This window comes from Pleurodeles waltl, chromosome 3_1 (genome assembly GCF_031143425.1).
Source record: "Pleurodeles waltl isolate 20211129_DDA chromosome 3_1, aPleWal1.hap1.20221129, whole genome shotgun sequence".
Classification (NCBI taxonomy): domain Eukaryota; kingdom Metazoa; phylum Chordata; class Amphibia; order Caudata; family Salamandridae; genus Pleurodeles; species Pleurodeles waltl.
In genome coordinates, this window is record NC_090440.1 from 616,728,269 (window position 1) to 616,751,186 (window position 22,918).

Consider the following 22,918-nt stretch of genomic DNA (forward strand, 5'->3'; position numbering starts at 1 on the left):
CATTAGCATGTACCCCAGAGTGGCGTGCAGGAAAATCCCACCTCTGTGAATCCAAGTGTATACCAGGGCTTATGGGGGAGCACCCCTATTGCGCCGCCAGGCACACAAGCTCTAAGGACATTAATATGTTTGTGTCCCTCTTTGTGTATGTGTGGAAGGGGGTCCATAACTTGTCATGAAAGAGAAGCATGTCTATATTCATAGCAGTAAGATTCTCCATTGCCTGGACTGTCCATACCTTCATCCACTACATTTCCCTTGTTAGCTATGTCGTGCCCCTCCATCTCTAGGCTGCCACCAGCTGAGCTGCCATTAGTAAGTGGGTCAGGAATTTACTTGCAGCAGAAGAGGCACCATTCCTCATCATATATCAGGCCCATTAAGACTGAGATGGCATTGATATTGTTATATTGGTTATCTGCTTGATGGTCTCTAATATCTGTGACCAACAGAGAAGTATCTGTGGGCAATCCCACCACATGTTTGTAGTATCCTGTCAACCCACATCCCCCTCAAAGAACATCAGAACCAGAATGGATCGACTTAAGGTGAACTAGGGTAATACACTATCTAGTATAACTTTGAAGACATTGGCCCTATGCTGCACACAACAAGACAATTCTGTACCCGCCTCCCTCCAGATCATGGCCTAATCAGCCTCTGTCAATCCAAGGTTGAGGTCTTCTGTCCATTTTTTTGCTGTAAGTAAGATCCGATAGTGGGACGGGTTTGTCCAGTTCCCTATATAGTTGAGACAGTATCTTCGGTGTGTCCCCTTCGGAGAACATATCTTTGTCGTTTATGGTTCTTCTCACCCCAAGTGAGCGGACGGTAGGCTCCTGGGTCCAGTGGAGGAATTGTGTCACCTTGTGTAGGTCCCTTGGTTGGAGCAAAAAATTGTTAGTCCATTAGTCTCTGGACTTAGGGGTGCTGTTGTCATACAGTTAGCTAAGAGAAAGTATATTGCTACATGCCCATGATAAATATCCCCCATCAGACATGCCTGGTGAGTCAGTCTACCCAGTCAAATACTTATTCAACATCCAATGAGAGAAGAAAATGCTGGGTGCCTGTTTTGGAGGCTTTATCAACTATCTTAAGTGGCAAACAATAGTTGTCACCAGTATGTCTATTTCTGATAAAGCTAGACTGTTAAGGCGACACAAGACCCGGTCAAATGTCTTTCAATCTGATGTCAAGATTTTGGTAAAGATCTTCAAGTCACTATTTAGAAGATTGATCGTATTCCACTTCTTGTGAAGGCCCGCATTCTTGTGAATCCTTGCCTGACTTTAACTATAACAGTAAGAAGGGAGTCCATCATTGTTGGAGTGACTCATGTGTAGAGAAAAGAGTTGCCGATCTCCATCAAGCAGGAGGCCAAGAGTGTCGTAAAGACCTTATAAAACGAACTGGGAAATACTTATTATGTGGAAGCACTTTAATGGCTCCTAATGACCTCTTCTACTGTTGTTGGTTGTTCCAAGTACTGTTTTTTTCAGCATCTATATCGGGAAATGAAACAACTGCAAGATATGCATCTTTCCATTGCGGATCACACTGGTGCCTCTCATAAATGGTTGTGTAATAGCAGGCAAAAATGTCAAGGATTTCTCAGCCCGTCATGTGAGGATGTCCATCCTTGTCAACTATTGAGTATATATAATTCCTTGTACTACATGCATTTACCTGATGAACTAGGAGCCTCTGGCCTTCTCTTCCCCTCATATTAGTGTTGTTTTGTTTCTAGTAGTTTGTGGGCTGCATCCTTAGTCAGGACTTTTTATGGGAGCCAGTAGTTTTAAATTCAAACCCTAGTTTAGTGATCTCTGCCTCGAGCTCCACCTGCCTGTCTCGAGCCAGAGGGAGATAAATGTAAGTGTTTTTAATTAATCCCCCTCTAATTACTTCCTTAGTTGGGTCCCAGATAGGCACTCATAAAATGCAGTGAGTCACATTCTCTCTAAAGTAACGTTCCATTATGTCTTTAATATTGTCTCTGAGGACTGGGCAGTATACTATCTTGTTAATTTTCCAGGTTCTGTGGGGTGGTGTCTTGGGGGGGGGGCAACGGAACGTGGTCAGACTGAACTCTCGTACCAATTTCCAAAAACACTAACCCAGAGACATACAGGCTGGGAGGCAAAAATATAGTCAATTCGTGAATGGGATCAGTGGACATTAGAAAAAAATGGAGTTGCACCAGACATCTGTTAACTTCAAGTCATCTAAGTCCATCAACAGGGAAAGCGGAGTGTTCAGCGAATGCTAGGACTAGTGAGATCTATCAATGGTTGTGTCCATAGCCACATTAAAGTCCCCCCACTCAATTATTAAATTTTCAAGTGGGGTTCAGGCTATGTAGGGGAATAGCCAAGAGTACAACTGGTCTTTATTGTTACTAGGGGCATAGACTAATGCTATTGACATGGTCCTACCTCTGACTGACCCATTGATCAGTACCAGTCGGCTCTCACGGTCGGTGCCTGTGTGCAGAGTGAAGCTGGAATGAGTGTGAGGCTCCTATCAAGATCGACACACTCTTTGTCTTAGTCGTGGCGTTAGAATGGAATTGATGTAGGTAGTATTTTGAATGACATTTTATGACGTTGTTGAGCAAAAGGTGGGTCACTTGTAAGAGCACTGTGTCTGCTCATTTGATATGGAACCAATGGAGAAGGGGCTTCGTCTTGACTGGGGAGTTCACACCCTGCACATTTAGAGTCAAGATTTTCATTGTTGGTTCTGTATCATGTGTCATGAATGTAGAAGTGGGCCTGTATACGTGAGAGACTCCGTGTCCAATATGAACCCTTGTGTGGCAGCTGTCCTCTCCTGTGGCTGTGCTGTAGCTATGGCATTAACCCTGAGTGAGCAGCAATGAAAAACAACCAAATATATAACAGAAACAAAAACAAGATCAAATAAACAAGAGAACTCTTTCTAACCTAACGAATCCATGAAACAAAGTTTAGTTGAACTTCAGCATGAGTTCGGGAGGCACAACTATCCAAAGCATTCTTGCACGTCTGTTGGAAGTCCATTATGGGAGCCAGATCGAGGTGCTCGAGAAAGAACATGAACCCCCTTCTACCCAGTTAACCCTGTGTAAACATCTCACAACGTTTAATAGTAACAACCATTGAGAAGTTATAGTCAACCTTTTCACTGTAATACCACCCTAAAAGGATATTGGTGGATCATGGGTGTTGGAGGTCTGGAAGGGATTTCCTAAAACTCAAGTCTGCATCAAATGAGTCCATAGCTTCATCCACCGTTAGCTCACAGATTGTGTAGATGGAACTTATCTCTCACTGGTGATCAACATTCTCCAGATTTCTCTGTGCTTTCCAATGCTTAGCCCTCCCACTTTGTTGTCGCCTCCAAGTGGCTGTGTTTATCCAACCGGACATCTGCATGTTTTTGGTCCCCAGTCAACCGTGTCAAGGTTTTGGATGGGGTGATCAAGGCCAGTTATCAATTATACAAAGTACTGCCTCATTTGCTCCAATTCTTTCTTGAATTCTACCTGCATTGGCTGTATGTTTCCCCTCATGGCCGAGGACTCCATGTCTGCGGCAGTGCTAAGTTGGGAATCAAGCTGGTCAGTCTGATTGGCGTGTACAGCCACTGTAGATACCTATTTCTGCAGCCCACAAGCATGCAGGAGGTCTTTAATAGATCGTCCTTTCTTCATTCCCCCTCTGGGAGTTCAACATGGTCGCAGGCACTCCCCTGGTTTCTAATTAATTCAACTCCTCTTCCTGCCAATATGGGCCTAAATCCTGGGATATGTTATTCTTTCTAGCATGGCCTCTCCAAAGGGACCATGTGCTCTAGTAATTTAGAAAATGTGGGCGTTGAAAAATCCCTATGTTCTTGTTGATCATATCACAATGAACATAATCAAGGCCTCCAGAAAGAGAACGAGGGACAACTGAAAGTGTGGGTCCAAGTTTTATGCTTTTATTGTTTGAATAAAAACTTGCACATAGCTTTATAAGGTAATTTGAAACTCATTTGCACAGAGAGTCTTTGAGTAATACACAGCTTTAAGCCCTGTTCTTCTGATTCATCACACCATGATGTACCTATACACTGACTGAGTTATTTTTGTATGCAATAAGTATAACTTTTCTTTATAGAACATGGATATCATGATCACTTTCTAAATGATGCAGTTGTACAAGTAAATAGTAGATAGCAAATAGCTAAAATATGTTCTAAAATAGTAGCTTTAATTCCTTGGGCTTTATATTTAGAGCTCCCGATTTTATGTTTTTTTAAAACATTTCCTTCTGTGTTTATCCATATTCATTTTTTAGCCATCTTATTGATGTTTATCCGTAATTATTTTGCATTTTGAGAATAAATACAGTAGTAAAATGGTATAGTTCCACATTTATTTAATGGATAAACATGCACTCATAGTTTGATGCATGTCATGCATTAGCAAATGAGGCCACCAAATACAACAATACATTACACACCCAAGTAAATATTACCTTTATATACAAATAAATGTTAACATTTGCCTGCATGTAAGGAAATCTCATCCTGTTTTTAGCTCCCCATGCTATCTGCTTATGAAACCTGGAACTCATGAAGAACAGCATAAAGTCACTCACAAGAAGCACACGTTTTATTTTTTCCGCTTTAAAAAATAAATTCAGACAGAAAACATATTTTTTTCTGCTAGTATTTACCTGTAAAAATCATTAGAAATGTATAACTGGGAGCTTTATTTATAGTGAAGTTATCTTCCATAAGTTCCTCTTCAGGGTCGGACAGGCTGATAAGGCAGTTGTTAGTGCATCGGACCTTAATAAGTAATCTTACAAGGGGACGCGTACAGGTCGATGGACCTTTTGACTCACAATTAAGATGTTCCTACCATAGATCCAGTCATAATCAATAATCAATCCACAATAATCAATACACATTAATCAAGTAAATCAATAATCAATAGAGTCCGTAATTGTCACACACCATGACCTTTCAGTCATGAATAAACCCACCTTTAGTAAAAGCTTAGAATGATATTTCCCTATATTAACAATGCTAAGGTCATGTAAATTAATCTCAATATTAAGGTTATGGTGCAAATCAATAGCAAAGTCAACTGTGTCAAGGTGATAACATACATGAAGTTTAGCAGAGGAATTCATCTAACATTAGTCCCTGTTATTATAATTTCATTAGTGAGGATCCGTAACTAGCATCAGATTAGCATTAGCATGTTGGGCTTCATGCAAAACGATTTAGTAACACAAAACATCTAAGTATAGCTCTATCAAACAGCGCAGCTGGTACCTAGAAAGAAAAAGCAAATATGCATAATAATCACAGTTTGGATATACTTATCCTCAGAGTGGATCAGCAAAGCAAAGTCAGTCTTCGTCTTCAGGACATCAGTTGATCAGCAAGGCATCAGGATTCAGCATCAGAATTTAAAAAGGGCAAAGTCTCTAAGCATTAAAGTTAAGCATGCCTCTTCTCAAGACGCATAAGAAAATAGTAACCTCTTGTCATGAAAATGGGCAGTTATGCTATCTTCTCTCAGAATGTCCGTCTTCTCTCCGTGCAGTGTTGTTAAGTCGAAGTTACTTAAACTACCCACCAAATCCCTATTGGTCAGTTAATTGTATGTACATATTCTGTCCAATAAAACTAAAATCTCAAATCTATGAATTTGAATATTACTCCTTTCAGATGTCGTTGATTGGTTTGTCTTGCGATGTCCTCATCATCCGGCTTCTCGGGTAACAATATTGTTGTAGCTTCTACTCTAGTCAGTATCTTCATTGTTCTTGTCCTGGGAAAGTTAGTCTCACACACATTACCTATGAAATGCTGCATTAGCAAAAACATCATCTCCTAGCAGTCGGTTCTCACAAGAAGGCTGCTGCGACTGGGTCCAAAGTAGCTGAAAAATATGCTACTGGGCGGTTTACACCTCCATGGCCCTGTGTCAAGACAAAGAACATGCATCACGCTCATGACAAAAGAGTGGGAGAGGTTTCGTGTAATCAGGCATACCCAAGCTTCCGTTATGAGTACATTTAAACAATACAATAGAAATTCACAATTTATCTTTCTTCCGACAGCTATTTTATTAAACGCTAAGAAATACAGCTTTTACATGAGGCCTGGCAAGTAGGCCAAGACACTCGCTAAGTTAAGGCCTACAATTTAATCAATCTAAAACTTAGTGAATAACCCTTAATATGGCATATTACTGCATTAGTCTACATATATTCAGCATTTCATAATATTAAATCATTGGTTAGTACATTTTGTTAACATTGGTGGCCATTCTTTGTAATCACATTTTCAAATCTGTGCATTATTTTCCTACATTATTTTATATTCAAAATACATAAACATGCATTAATAATTTTTATTAAAACACCTGCGCTAGCACAGTCAGGCAGTGCCCGTGAGCTGGTATGACAGATCAATGTGTGAAACGTTTTTTTAGCAGTTTATGGGCCTATTTTATGGCCAGGTGGGTCGGTTTTTGCAGTTGATTTCCCTGTCATTACCACGAATATTGCCTACAGCAAGCACAAATGCATGCAGTCTTCCATACGTTGCAAAGTCCCCATACAGAGTATTGTTTTCAAGCTCAAAACTGGCCTGATTTGCAGATGTGGGCAACTATTTTAGCCATATGGCAGCTAATGACTGCTGCTTTGATTTGATGTCCTGGGCTATTTTTTTGTCCCAGCCCAACCGTGTTCCACGTTGCTTAGACTGAACTATGAAACGCTACACAATGTGAAAGTTGTGAAGCAGAGAACAATATTCCTTGGAACCTACATTTAAACATGTGCCCAACTCTACCTCCCTTTTTTTCTGCTTCTATGCCTATGTCACTAGAGCTGAATCCAGTAATGAGTGGAAAGGGGGAAATGACAAAATAGAGTATACAGTCCTAGCAACACAAAAACGTCAACACATTTAGCAATTTACAATCACTTTTCCGATCATGAGAAATCTATTGCATAAAACGTCTCTGCATTTACAGATACCAGATACATTGTCTTCAAGATTATATATGTGAGGCTGCCTAAAAAATCACTTTCTGCTATCAGTTTCCTGGTCAACCACAAACGTTTCCCCAAAGAGGACTCATATGTATCCACCCCAAAGTTCGACAGCAGAGATCAAAACTCCCAGGTGGGGAAGCCACCTCCCCGGGACAAAAATGTATGTGACATGCATCTCACCTCAGCACCAGAGTTTTGGCCATCTTTTTTCTAGTGAAAGCTGGAAACTGGACTTGACTGGCCCTTCTTCACGTACCATCTTGGAAAGACGTCAGCACCTCTTGTGTGGGTCCCACGCTGGGGTAGCATATTCCATATATACATACAATTACAATAGCATTTTCATAAGAGGGAATCTTTACTGACAACAACCCATTTGAATCTCTTTGAGGCCCAAAGCAAAGGATATGCATACTCCTTATCCCTGTGATCAGACACACCCTCTTAAGGGCTGAATTAGTCAACCTGTGACCAGCCCTGATGCAGTGAAGTGTAGTGGCTCATCCTCCAATACTTTTCTGCATGGAGGTTCCTAGCATCATGACGGTACTTTGCATCCTTACTGGTTGCAGCCTCCCAGGCCCAGCTGCTCACAGAATATACGGTAAAAATAGGACTGTGTGTCACAACACCATGTGCGAAAATATAGCTATTTCATTGACTCCCCGAAAGACTGTGAAGGCAAGTATACATAGGCAAGTATAGATTTACTGTTCCAGCATCACATTTGTCACTTAGGATACAAGCAGCCCTTAGTTGAGAACCAAGATTCCTCTCTTAAAGATGTGTTGAAACGGAGAGGGACATAAATAGGTTAACTCGCAGGTTAAAGGTGGCGTTTGTATTTCCCAAACTACCGAGCTACCCAAGCTACCCAAACTCGCTATTGTATTCCTTGTCTCCTGCTGTGACAAGAAGGAAATCTCCCTGCAAGGTAATATCTTTGAAAGGCCAATAGGCTTGGGCAGAGCCTGAACCGTCATCATTACATTTAGCAAATCAGTGATGCAAGACACGTTTGAATGAAATCACACACGCAGGAAGGTTAATTAAACCTTGCACAGTTAGTGGTTACTTGCACCATGAAGTTATCAAATACGTTTTGATGGTGGTATAGCTGGCAACATGGTCCAGTGAGAAAATGCTTGTAGCTGATATCTGTTGTGATCTGTTGTTTAAAAGTTTGAATCCCAGGCAGACCAACTCAGCCTTCCGTCCTCCTGATGTCAGTTAATTGAATACCATTAATTGTGTCACGGTGCACCGTGTTATTGACCATGTACGGAAGTGGTAGAGCATAGAATGAAGCACTATATCAGATAACTAGTTATCACTCTTACTGGATGAGGTGCCTTCCTATCCTGAACGTGCCTGTAATGACGTGGACTGTTCTACCAGTGTGTCGCTGTGCGGCATAGACATGCTGGCCGCAGGCAACGAGCAGAGGTGGGAGGCGGGCAGTGCAAATGAGAGCTTGTGTGCAGGTATTTGGGCCTCCCAGGGAACTCCGTGTGTCAGATAAATGCTGACATGTCTTGAGGCGATTAGCCTCTAATCTCATTACGTTAGCAAACGCAGTTCCCAGTAACTTGCAAATCGCATTTTCAGGACACAGGAATAGCCAGGGGAGTGCGTTGGTGTCAGAACATTAGTGAGGCCGATGCCATCTCCGCACATGGCACGATTTCTGTTTTAAGCTGATGCAATGGCAAAACTGCATATTCTAAAGAATAAAGAATCTCCCCTTATCCGCAAGATCACCAACCTGTACTAGGGAAGCTTGAGGGAGGACAGCTCTTAAACAAGACCACGGATCGACTGCGAATCAAGACCCTCATCACATATATGAACATGAAGGCTTTTTGTTTACCTACATATAGAAGAGACCTCCTGTACTTCCTTGGGTAGTAGGGTACCTACATAGTACATCTCCATATAGCAGATCTACCAGTGAAGAATGCATCTCTTGAATTAGGTGAAACACAGGTTGCCATGCTGAACTAGGCCCTCAAAGATGGACTGCCAGACCTGTCCAATGCTTGGTGTACTAGCCTCATTATTATTGCTGGTAGAGGGTCACCACACTGCATGGGATCACTTCCCCTTGCATCACTGCATTCTTTCATCCTCAACAAGCCATGGGTTCTTCCAATAAAGGCACAACTTTCTGTGCATTACCTCGCTTACAAGCATGAATCACTAGCCAGACGTGTTGTTAAAACCTAGTTGCAACAGAAGCCTTACATGCCAGAGCAGTTTCTTCAATGTTACCCATGTAAACAAATGCCGATTACTGTCAAGGCACATGTACCCAGCACTTGTTCACTGTTTGGAGGAACAGCACAGGGCACAATGAGAGTGTGTATGATAAAAAGAACTATTAGCATAGAAAATATATTGGCTCAATGCATTGTACTCTTAGGAATGGGGCTAAAAATTAGCACAAGCTCTGAAGGGGGAAGGGTTTAAGTAGTCAGCACACTCCTTAATTTGAAAGAGGGGTCCAGCAATCCCTTAACACAAGGCTGATTAAGGCGAGGACACATTCCCTTAATGTACTTTTATCTTGTGTCTTACATCTATGTTCACCGCAGTAGTCTTTAAATGTAGTCATACTCACCTTTTTTACTACCTTTATATTTATACATTCAGGTTTGTGTATTGCACGGAGCCCTTTGCCATACAAAAATTCCAATAGCAAGTACACCAGAGGTTTACCTACTAATGTGAAAACATAAGTGAGATGCCAATAAAATTGTTTGTAGGATCCCAGTTTTAAGCAAACAATAAAACACACAACACAACAAAACAAAAAAAGAATGATGAATTGGGAGAGAAGAAATATATTATGTGTGTCAGAATATAATGACACTAAGAACACTTTGTTAACTGGTAAAACATGCAGCATTAAACGTATTCATGTAACAAGGTTCGCTCTTAAGAGCATTCTCTTTCACCCTTCTACCACACGAACACCAAAGATGCTTGCTAATAGCTGTCTGTTCTAAAAAAAAATGAGACTGTTTCTTCCAGAAAGCGGCTTCAGAAGTGCTGTTCAGGTATCCTACTCTTGCCTATGCATGTTGGTAACTCTGTGCTCCATGGCCTACTAGACTCCACACTAGCACTCCTTAGGGGCATCCTACATGCCACAGCACATCTCATTCATGGCCTGGAGAAATATGATGACATCACCCCCATCCTCATGGAATTCTTATAACGCCCGTAGAAGGCTTGCAACATCTTCAAAAACAGCTGTTTCATTTAAAAAGTCACCATGAGCAGCAATCCCTGTTTATCTTCCAGACAAGCTCACCTCCTTTGGTGGTTCTTGGCACACCCACAGCCAGGGCATTAACATACTACTGATTAAGAAGTGTAAAAAAACAAAAAACAAGGCAGTAAGGCTTTTTCATCAATGCCTCCAGAATCTAGAACAACATCCTCATTTCCACGGGACCACCCCAACGATGCCCCCATTTAGGAAGAAGTTGAAGAGAAAACCTTCTAAAGGACACCACAACTCAATGCATTAACAGTAAACACACCATTTACCTCTCCTATCTCTTTTTTAATTGTAATTGTATTCATAAAGTGCTTACTAGCCCTGACGAGGTGTCAAAGCGATTTTCGTCAAGTAACACGCTACTCCGGAACCCAAGAGGAATTAGTGGTGGATTTGTACAGGAAAATATGACTACAGTATTAGTATTAGAATGAGTTGAGCAGAGGATACATGAGTTTGTTAGCTGGATTGACTAGAGTAATGAAGGAATAGAGGGGTGGGGGAATCCAGAAGTGTTAATTGGGAGTTTGTAAGTTTGTAGCAATAGGATGAGGCTTGGGATGAGTAAAGGAGAGAGTATGTGGAAATAATTTAGTGAGATCATGGTAGTAGAGGTGGGGTTTTGAATGAGTCAAAAGTGAGATAAATGTGGGAGAAATTAGTGGGGTTGTTTGGGAGATCACCGTAGTGAACTGAGGTTTGGGGTGATCTAAATGCAGTAGATGAGGGAAGAGCTTAGGCAGGGTTATGTCAGAGATCAAAGTAGTAGAATGGGTTTGGAATGAGTCAGAGTGGGGATGGAGTTTAGATTGATAGAGACATAGGGTGATGGGGAGACAGAGTAAAGATTACGAGAGAGTAAAATGTATATTATTTTGTATTTTTCATTTTAATTTAATTATTTATTTTTGAGTTGTATTTATAGATTTAATTGTCTTTATTTTTATTTATTTTTTCTCTACTACAGTAGGACTAGAGCAATAAATAAATAGATGTGTAAATACATAGTAAGGTAATATATGTGCAAGGAATATAATAATGGGTATGATAATATGAAAAGTAAAGTTGTATTGAATAAACACAGACTTAATATTAGATGTTAATTAATAAGTGCACTTTTCTATCATTCATTTATCTTTCCTCAATTTTTCAATAGCGAAATGCTTGCTGTTAAATAGTTAAGATAACCGTTGCTCATTGTGATATAAAAAGAAAGCAGGGATTCATAAGTATCTAAAATAACAACCTATCTAGGAGCTATGCAATGACTTGTGAACATGTTAAGCATAGAATAAAAAACACATATATATATACAAACACACACACATATATATATATATATATATATATATACACACATGCACACACACGCATATATATATATTTAACCATGAGTAAATATACATTTGTTAAATAGGCTTAAAGAGTATGTGTATAATTTATTTTTATGAAACAGTAACTATACATATTTCTTAAAGAACAAAACATATCTAGAATATACACATAATTAGATTGTAAATATTTATCAACACAGGCATCACTTGTTGACTTAGTGCTTGTCATTGACCCTGTACAGTGCTCCACTACCTTTTGGATAGATTCACACTATAGAAATACTACAAACAAAGATTTCTCGAAACCAGCCATGTTGAGTAAGTTTGTTTCCAATTTAGATTTGTACTTAAGGGGTGTTTTTAAGCATTCCCATTTTCTCTGAAAGGGTCCTAGAGGAGGTGCCTTTAAGGCTTTTAATTCCCTGTAGTGGGAAGTGCTATCCATCAACACTATCATTGCTGATTTCAGGATTTAAAGAGCTATATATGTCTCTAATGGATGGAAGGTCTTTTGACCACACAATACACACAAAAACAACTTGTTCCTTATATAAGACGAACATCAGTAGCTCTTTAGATAAAACATTAATGTATGCAATTATTATACTTAATCTAACCTAGTATTAATTTTGATAGCTGTTAAAAGCTCAAAGTTTGGGTAAATGTGATGCGACCTGAATAAGCAATGTGCAGGCCCAAAACAGATCTCACTAGTGTTTGCTAAATCCACTGAGATTCAATAAAACATATATGGTGGTCTCAAATGCTAAAATGTAACATGGAACACAAAAACATCATATCTGCAAATATTTTCATATTAGACTGCTCCTTGGGTTACAGTGTTTAATTTGTAGAAAAATAAGTGGCAGAACCCTAGTCAGAGTGTCTCTGCAGCTTGCACCACTTATTGCCCCTGCCAGCACTGCCGATGACAGTACAAACACAAGTACTATCCATTACTCTCCTACAAGAGTGATAATTCAGAATATTACAGGTCCTCAAAGCTGTATGACTGACTTGAGTGGCAGCTATTAGTCATTTTTTATGTATATTGAATTAATAAACAACTTTTGTTGTGCTTGTCTCTAAATTAGACAAACAGCACCACCATGTAGTAGATGGTCGCAAGTACCAGTGTTGACGGTTAAAGCTGAGCACCAGAAAACACAGGCTCAAATTAAGCACTGCTGTGTTAACATGAAGACAATCAAAGACAAAAAAATGGGTTCACTCCCATTAAGGTCAGGGACATGATAGGGCTGTGTAATGTCACTGTGCACTGATGAAAAATGATGATGAGTGAAATCCCAGCCACTGGTGATTACTCTGGCAGCATTCCAGTCCATTGTCTTTGTTTCCATTGTGCCACTCTTGCTAGGGATCAGCTATCTGCAAATCAGCTTTGATCTTGCTTCAAAAGAAACAGTCTACCTCAAATGTCAGGCCAGGTGCCCTGCAAATGGGAAACCAGGCAGCAGCAGACCAGTTCAGACTATTTAGGCCTCACCAGCGAGGTATTGCTTGAGTGCTATGACACAGTCAGGACAGGACCCACATCTGGTCGTACTCATCACACATAGGGCATCACACTGAGGAAAACAAGGAGATGATGGTTGGAATGCCTAGGTTAATCTGAGCTACTAGTAATGACTCAGGGCACATTCCAGTCCGTTGTTATTTTGCTCACTTTGGCGCTCTAGACACAGACCAGAACACTACAGCCCGAACTGCCAGGCTAAGTCCCCACTAAATAGGAATATGAACATTTCCAGACTAGTTTCAGCCTATTTAGGCCTCATCGGTGAGGTATATCTTGATTCCTCTGCCAGAGTGAGTGAGGGAGGGGGTGGGGGGGAGAGGAGAGAGAAACTGAGAGAGAGTGTCTGTTTTTGGTTTTTGAAACAAACAGTGTATGCTAAAAATGTAGTTCCTGGCCTACCCCATGGTAAATTTTACACCCCTCCAATTTAAAATCCTAATAAGAGTAGAAGCCTACTTCCAGCCCTTGCAGGATATACACAAGTAACAGGCTTCAGCGAGGCTGAGATTCCTAGTACAGTTCAAAAAGCACATGAGAGGAAATAGGATCATGCCACCGGCTACTCTGGATTGAAACAGATAGTCTACTACACATGGACATCATGAGACTTTCTTCAATCAAAGGAACACTCAACCTAACTGTTGAAAACAAACAAAATACTAATTGACAAAGCTTAAAAACGCTTTGAGAAAGCTCAAAAGCAATTGCACTCTTAAGTGGAATATGTGTGTATTTTCGAATGAAAAAACAGAAAACTGGACATTTAATTGTCTTTTTTAGTCACTTGGGGCCAGATGTAGCAACCCGTTTGCGAGTCGCAAACGGCGAAAATCGCCGTTTGCGACTCGCAAACGTGGGTTTGCTATGCAGAAATGCATTTTGCGAGTCGGATCCGACTCGCAAAATGCATTTCAGACTCGCTAATAGGAAGGGGTGTTCCCTTCCTATTAGCGACTCGCACTGGTATGCAATTCCATTTGCGGCCGCGAAAGCGGCCGCAAATGGACTCGCAGTTACCATCCACTTGAAGTGGATGGTAACCCAGTCGCAAACGGGAAGGGGTCCCCATGGGACCCCTTCCCCTTTGTGACTGGACCAGATATTAATTTTTCAGGGCAGGGAGTGGTCCAAGGGACCACTCCCTGCCCTGAAAAACCGAAACTAAAGGTTTCGGATTTTTTTAAAGTGCAGCTCGTTTTCCCTTAGGGAAAACGGGCTACACTTTAAAAAAAAAAAACCTGCTTTATTGACAAGCAGGTCGCTAACATGGAGGCCTGCTGACGTCAGCAGGCCTCCATGTTAGCAAGTGCCTATACTCGCAATGGGGCCGCAATTTGCGACCCACCTCATGAATATTCATGAGGTGGGTCATTGCGACCCCATTGCGAGTTGCAGTCGGTGTCTGAGACACCGTACTGCATAGCAATTTGCGAGTTGCAAATTGCGAGTCGCAGGGACTCGCAATTTGCAAGTCGCAAATTGCTTTTTTCGTACATCTGGCCCCTAATCCCTTGAGAGTTAGATAGACTTCCGAAACCACCTTAATTTACGCTGTATTCAGAAGGCTATGGTAAATACAGAGACAATTAAGTAATCAGTACGCGCGGCCTCCATAAAGAGGCTTTAGCCATGATGGAACCATTCAGCCCCTCACCTATGGAGGTCAATGAAACCAGGAGCACTGATTCAGCACGATAGTCACTGTGAGCACCACGCGGAAACTGTGTTCTTGCAACAGCATACTAAGATAATTAACAACATGGAGGCAAGTTTAGAGAACTGAATGGTAACCTCTCTAAAATATTCTGAAGTTAACAGTTACACAAACGCAAGAATTAAAAAGTATAAACGTTTAAAGTCAAAGCTGTGTGTCAAAGTTGATAACTGGCATTTTAACATAGGACTCTTAAGTGGTAATGAGAATTAACTAGCTATTGTGTCTGCGTGCCATCTCTTGAAGGTGTCTCACACTCTCCTCTCTTCTTTTTCCATGGCAGGCGCCTTCCTCTTCTGCTGGACGCCATTCTTCGTGGTGCACATCACTAGGGCCCTTTGCCAGTCGTGCGCCATCCCAGGTGCAGTTATCAGCATCGTCACGTGGCTGGGCTACGTGAACAGCGCTCTGAACCCCATCATCTACACCATCTTCAATGCGGAGTTCAGGAACTATTTCCGCAAAGTCTTGCACTTGTTCTGCTGGCGTGAATGGTGCCCGCGGACACCAAGACTATAGGAAGAATGCATGGCCGGCCCTGCCACATTTTGTATGGCTCATTAAAACAATGTATTTCCTACAAAGGTGCCTGGAACATTTTTTTTCTACTCAGTTTGTTTTTTGATATAGGGAGAAGGTAATTTCTAAACACTTCCAATAATGGCTCTAAAAGAGGAACTAATTTTTGGAAGGTGGCACAGTGGTTCACATTGTGGAATGTTTTTTCCTCTCATTACCATACTTTGTATTCTCATCCTCATGCACTAATTCGGCACAACCCAACGGTCAGTGTAAGCCTGCTGAGGGAGGGACAGACAAGTGCAAACATATTTCACTGTTAATGATGAAGGAGTGGAAATGACCATACCAGTCACGACAATAATGATTCCTGAAGCCTACAACACCTCGGCCCTCTCTTGCAGCTCGCTGTTGGGAAGGGGCAAGGAAAGCTTTCAAAGGAGAAAGTCATCTTTAAAGTAGAGCGACAAATGTAAATGTTTTATCTACTTTGTTTAGTTATCGTTTTGGCTTCTTTATATGGGTGTCATGATATCAGTGCTTATCCAGCAGGTTTAAGGCTCATTGAGCAGCAGGGAAATGATAAAAACATGCATGCTCAAAATTTATAAAAGATGATTGAATTAAATCAGGATTCCACGACAAATTGTGCAGTCAAAATTGAACAGCATTAAGACTCAAGAGTTGTGTATGTAGATCTGTGAGAGCTCTAATAATATATGGTATGCCATTTACTGAGAATCCACATGAAATTAAGTCATGGGTACAAAATGTAGCATCGAATGGTATCAGCTGGTGTAAGAAAAGTGGTTTTCAGAGTCACCAAAGCAGTCCTTTTGGCTGTTATAGGAACTGATTGTAAAGTCCACTTTCAAAGTAATGGAGGTAGAGAGTGTAGTTAGTCAGAGAGTGCAGTTAGTCCTATTTTATCAGCAGGCGTGTAGAATCCCAGAAAAAGAGAAGAAAAAGATGGGCAACATTAAATAAAAAAGCAAATGAGTTGCTTCCTGAGCTACTAGAATTGTTTGCATACATTTTCCTTAATAAAACAAATAACAAGTATGCTGCCACTAGCCCAAATAAATATATACAGAAGGGATCAAATATATATACCTTTCGTCACCTTATCTGACCAAGACAGATCTATTAATTGTACACCTCAACCAAATCATCCACACTCATACACAAGCTCATTGCTGAGGAATGGATCATCATTCAAACATCCTGCCTACATAATATTATTGCTGATCTCACTTTTAGTCTCAAAATCTCTCTTCCTCTCACTATTTACTTTTCTCCGACAACATCCTCATTTGAATGCTTCTTAATGCTCCGCAATTCTGCTCAAACACTCTGCCATATTGTACTTCATCTACCATCATCTCCTGGTTAAAAAAACAAAAATAGCTGATGGTTTCCATCACTACATCTTAAATACCATAACAACAACATTGGCAGCTTTAAGCTTCCTGATACATCCAACCCCAAAAGAGAATGACCCACTCCTGCATCTCTCCTTTACTCTCAGTCATATTTCTTATATCTCAACTACCCAATAACACACCCTTGTGCCTGGAGAGACCACTTCACACTATCTTTCCATATCACACCACATAGACCTCCTCATATTGGTCAAGCCAGACCCTCAACTATCACCATCAGATTGTTCAAAAACGTCCAGATGGATTCCCTCCAATAGCCCTTTTACTCCTCCAATTTCCTAACCTTGATGCCACTGACATCTTTCTCACAACTCTTAAATCCACTTTCAAACATTTTGATAAGTGCTATCCACTAACATACTAAGTCAAACCTGAGCGCAATTGTTCTTGGTCCACTTAAAACTTTAAGGCCTCCAAATAAAAAATCAGAAAGTCAGTGGAAATCTGGTGATCATCCAATCCCCACAAATACCTCCATGGCCCTCAAAACCACTAACACTACCTACAACTAGCTCATCCATATGAGACTGATGTTTGAGAATGACCTTCAATTTTAAACCTAATTTGAAGCATTAACCCAGCAACCATCCCTTCACTTAACACGCTGTCAAAATGTCAACAATATCAACCACTTTGGCACCAACAATATAGATACCATGTACATTTACATCGAGCACTCCAGTCCTCACCACAACACATTTCACATTGTCCTTCAATATTCCTCCCTATAATTCCTTCAAGCTTCCTACCTATACAGATCTAGTGAATGTTATCTAATCCCTCCAGCAACATCTTACTGCAATGATATCGCTCATCCTCTAACACGAAGCCAATCACCCCATCTTGTCTCTTCCACATAATCAGCACCTATGGACCTTACCTTCCTTCTTTAAAACTGGCCAGTTCCATCCTCTATTTATAAATCATAATAAGACGGTTTCCCCAAATATTATCCCATCACCTGGGATTTTCTTTAGCGATATCTTCCAAGAAGCTCATTTGTACTTATAAGCTAATAGTGTGAAACATGTTTAATTAAGTATTGTATGACATCTTAAAACCTCAACTGAAGTGTCCATGACAAACAGAACTTGCCACAACGGCAGGTCAGTCTTGTGCTAGCCTGGATTCTGGGTAATTGCTGATGGCTATAGAGGCATCTGGTGAGTTATACAAAGCCTTAATACTCTGCATTGCATCTTGAGGACCCCTCCCCTTCCGTAATATCACTTTTGTATGCAATTAAAAAGAAATTTCACCATACTCATCAATAAATATCAAAAGGAGATTATGCCTAGTGGCAATATTCATGGTAGCGCTGTCTCCAAAGCTTAAGTGTGTATATTATGTTCATGCACAATGCCATGCTGTTCCTGACAGGTCAACAAGATGACAAATTCACTGTGACTGGCTAGTAAAGAAAAAGTTGAATTCAGTTTTTGGGCAATGTTATATGTCTACAAGACCTTCATATTTACATATTTCTACCTCTAGTAGGAAATGCACATGAAATGTCAGATTTCTAGGAATTTGTGGTTCACCTTCATTTTGGTCATGTTAGCAGATACTTAAACAAGACAAAATATTCCTTATAGAGTCCATCAGCTCTAACACGTATGCCATTTCTTTTATTCCATCATGTCTGAATTTCTTTACCAAACAACTTAGGTTTGGCATTTGGTTATGTAGGGATGGTAACATTTCTGGTATTTACAAATTTGCCCAATGCCAGTGAGGGCTGTTCTTTTAAATTTGAGTAAAATTGCTTGAACCTTCCCTGAATTATTTCTGTGCCTTTTTCTAGCATGACTTTATATTGTTTTTCTTTTCATTTTTATCCAGGTTTTAGCTGTGTCCTGTTTGCACTGGCTCGACATGGTCCTTCTGAAACCAATACTATACTTAGCATGTCATTTGTCCAAGCACTGCTCTTGTATTTATTTCAGTTAGTGTGTTTTTAAAACATCTTTTTTTATCACCATTTCAGGTCTCTGGTCAAGCAAAGTTTTTTGTATGAAGTCCAACCGGCTCTTTAACATAGTTATGCAGATTTTCATAACTGTATTCTGGTTATAATTTAAAGCGTAAGACTAGCTCTCAACAGTAGTGGCAGACAAATGGTTGAATACAAAAAAACACATACATTAAATTAAACACATAAATGAAATAAATAAAAGGTTACTCACCATGCTTTCCATCAACATGTCCTCTTCGCTCCAATCCTCTTCTTCTCCTGACATCATGTCCAGGCCCCAGCTAACTCACTTAACCAAAATTGGCACTGCTCTCGTGCTGTTAACCAGCATGAGAGCAGTACCAGGATTGGAGGGAGTGGTCTCTCTTGGCATTCCAGAGGACACCGAAGGCCTGCGCAGGCTCTCAAAAGTCAGCTAACACAGCTGGGTTGAGAGGTTTATAGTGAGGATGTCAGGCTGGCCATCGCAAGATAGCCAACCAAAAGGACTCCACTGCTGCTACTCACCAGGCCCCAGCCCGTCCTGACACGGTTCAGGATGGGTTGACTGAAAAAAAAATGTTAATGAATCACCTTCATTATCATTTTATTTTAGTCTCTGGGGCATTTCTGGGGTGGGAGGTGGAATTAAAGTGGGGCAACACTCCTCTGCTTTAAAGGAGGAGCCACTCCTGGTTCTCAATCCCCCCCTATACATACAGGCCTAGATTTAAGAGGGCCTAGTGCCTCCATGCACCACATTAGAGTCATTTTGTTGATGCTAATGTGGCCCTACAAGGCCAAATTTGCAACGTCATATTTACAAAGTGGAGCAATACATGCATTGTGCCACTTTGTAACCCCTTTCGCCACATCATGCCTGCGCCATGCACAATGTATGCAAGGGGGGCGTTCCCCTATTAGTGGGACCGCAAAAATTGTGCAAATTGCTGCAGCCAGAGTATTCCAGTGCATTCTAAACAGTAAACAATGACATTGCATTCTGTCAGATTTCATGGATTCATCCAAGTAGAAATATCCTCTAAAAAATAAAAAGAAATTAGGAATAAATTGTGCATGCAGATTCTTTTACATCAAAGTCCCTCCTGATTATTTTAGTCAACCCCCTCACTTAAATTGGTGCCAAGGACTAGACGTGATCTCGATCTGATGAGTGCCCTTCAAAATTGTTGAGGATAGGGCAACTTTTCCCAGTGGCCACGTAATAATGTATTAAAAAAGTGACAGGTACCTCCTTTTTTTAAGAACACAGTACATGTTGGTAATCTGTGTAGATTTTGATTTATGGAGGTTGCATTGATCACAAGGACCAAGGCATCAAACTCTCACTGGCAACAGGAGGGAGAATAGGACCAAGCGGGGCCCAGAGTCGGACAATTCACGAGAAAGTTGACTCAAAACTGCTTAGCAGAAAAATAGCAACAAAACTAGTAAAGGTAACATTAAGCAACAGATAAGAAAGGAATAATCCAAGCATGCAGGGGAAAATCGGGGACAAAAATGTATAACAAGGAGACAATGAGTGCAATGAACAATCAGGGAATGCAATGCGTTGCAACATATTCAGCCTTTCCAAGAGCTGCCTTATATGTACCAGACCTGGAATTGGGAAGTTCATGTGGTTCTCATTAGCCAGGTCACCATCTTAGAATTGACATCTTATATGCTAAAGCCACACCTTCCACAGGGAACTCATGGAGCTTGGTATCTTTTGAGGGAGAAGCCTAAGACTGACATTCCATGCATCATTCTGTAATCTGGAGGTTCGCTGCTACAGGCGGCATTCCACAGTATCCACTACTAGGCCAACAGAAGGCCCACTGTGAAATTTGTGCAGCAAACAAAGATGCACTGGACAGGAGTGTATCCAAGACTACTACTTCTCAGAAAGCTACATGGACTTGAGTAAGTTCTAATTCTTTGTTTAACTCTCGACACTCGTTCACTGAAGGGGTGGCAGGAGACACTGAAGTCTGCTACTTCCACTTCTGCTTTAAGTGGATACTATTTTTAATCAAGACATAGCCTACTTAGAAAAAGCAATCATAATATGTATCACTGATCACTTTTGAGCCCTGCTGAAGACTATAAAGAGATCCAAGAAGACAGCATCTGGGAGAGCTCAACCCCCTGGAGGGAGCTCTTTCATAATATTGGGCAGTAGGAATCTTCAAAGAAAATGTGTTAACATTGGCTAATGGGTTCTCCCTTCCAGTCCTTTTTAATCCTTGACAAAATTGAAAACCAAAGTGACACATGGACAGGATTAGTACTTCTGCGTCTGAGGGCCTACATGCTGCAGATGGTTTAACTGCCTTTCCAGGTCATACAGACTCCTTTAGGACAATAGATCGCTAATAGTTCTTACGTAAGTGGAACTCTGTTGTGATTCAATTGGTGAAATGAGTTAATTCTGACATACAAGCATACATACGCTCCCAATGGAGACTGCCAGGTCCATATCTGTGACTGCAGATGAGGATATAGTTATCATGGAAGAAATTTTTATTCATACTGTAACTTGACACAGGTGAATAACACAATATGTATGTCACGGCAAACTACACTTGCCCTCATTACTGTGGCAGGCAAAACACCGCCTTATTAGGAGGCTTCCGCTGGGCCAGCGGGCGAAAACAGTGTTTTCGCCCGCTGGCCCAGCGGAACACTCACCACAACATTGGCTCGTAATTGAGCCGGCAGCAATGTTGTGGTGTGTCGGGTGCAGCAGCACCCATCGCGCGTTTCACTGCCCATAATTCGGGCAGTGAACTGCGCGATGGGGCTGTGCATGGGGGCCCCTCCACTGCCCATGCCAAGTGTATGGGCTTGGCAGGGGCCCCCAGGGGCCTGGTGACACCCCCATTCCGCCAGCCTTCCATGGCAGTGTTTACTGCCATGGAAAGGCTGGCGGATGGGAACTCGTAATCCCCAGGGCAGCTCTGCCGGGACCGGCTCATCCAGGGTCATAACGGGGCAGTCGGACTGCCCACTCTGCAACGGTCGGACCGCCATCTTAAGACAGACAGCCTCATAATGAGGCCCTTGGTGTTGTGAGGAGGAAAACACACAAGGCAAGACAGAATGTCTAGCAGAAACCTTTAACAGTTCTTTGCCAAATAGGGTGTTTTTGAGGCTCCATAATGTCTAAAGAAATACTTTAATCTCATTCAAATCATGCTTTTGCGTATATTTCATGCAAGGGATCACTGTGTTTTTCTAATAAATGACACTAGATGCCGTGGTATGATATGTCATGTGTATGAATTATGTGTAGACCTCACTCCTGGTAGGACTTTTCTGTGGCCCTGTAGGGGACAAGCAATCACTGTCCTTATGGTGAAATACAATAATAGTTAAATAGGAAATGGGAATCCCCATAAAAAGACTTCAACAGTAACGTTAGACTTAGTTAAAAAGGTGTACCTTGCGTAGCTGTACTTGCTTCTTCAATGGATCCAGACTGTGTGTTGTACCTCTCTTGTCTGCTTGTGCCTACATATTAATGAATGTAGGGGTAGACATCAGAGTTAGGCATCTTGAAGAATGCTTTGTGTCATGGTGATCCAGAGTTGGGGGCCAAGATGATGCATTCGAAAATGCACGTAGTGTGGGGTATCACCCTAGGGCCTCACGTGGTGATGTGTTCAGTAGTGTGAATGATTACACATAACCAGACCACATCAAAATGGGGAAGTGATTTACCCTGTTGATAATGAACTTGGGGGCAGATTTACAAATATTTTGAGCAAAGCAATGCAGCAAGACAACTTGTTGCGCAGCGTCAACTGAAGTTGGACAGGAATGCACCATAAATGTTAAGATATGGTGCATTCCTTCTCGCTTTCGGCGCTGGAGCACTTGTAGCTGACGAGCACCAACGTACAAGGGTGCCTGATTTACAGTAAGGATTGTTTTTGTGCTGGAAGGCACTCATTCTTGCACAAAAGCAGCCCTCTGAGGTTTTTTCCTTTTTCTATGTGTGCTGCAAAATGCAGCACATATCGAAAGAGGAAAAAAGCGAGGAGAAATAAAAATCCTTGTTATGTCTCCCCT

General features: G+C 41.3%; 1 protein-coding gene across 1 annotated transcript in view; it reads left to right on the top strand.

The window, feature by feature from the left end:
- DRD4 (dopamine receptor D4) overlaps window positions 1-16,397 on the top strand; it is a 298,719-nt gene extending 282,322 nt beyond the window's left edge. The window contains exon 4 of the mRNA XM_069223090.1: window positions 15,210-16,397. Coding sequence (XP_069079191.1) covers window positions 15,210-15,445 — 236 coding nt within the window. The 3' untranslated portion in view covers window positions 15,446-16,397. The remainder of the gene's footprint in view (window positions 1-15,209) is intronic.
- The last annotated feature ends 6,521 nt before the right edge of the window (window positions 16,398-22,918 follow it).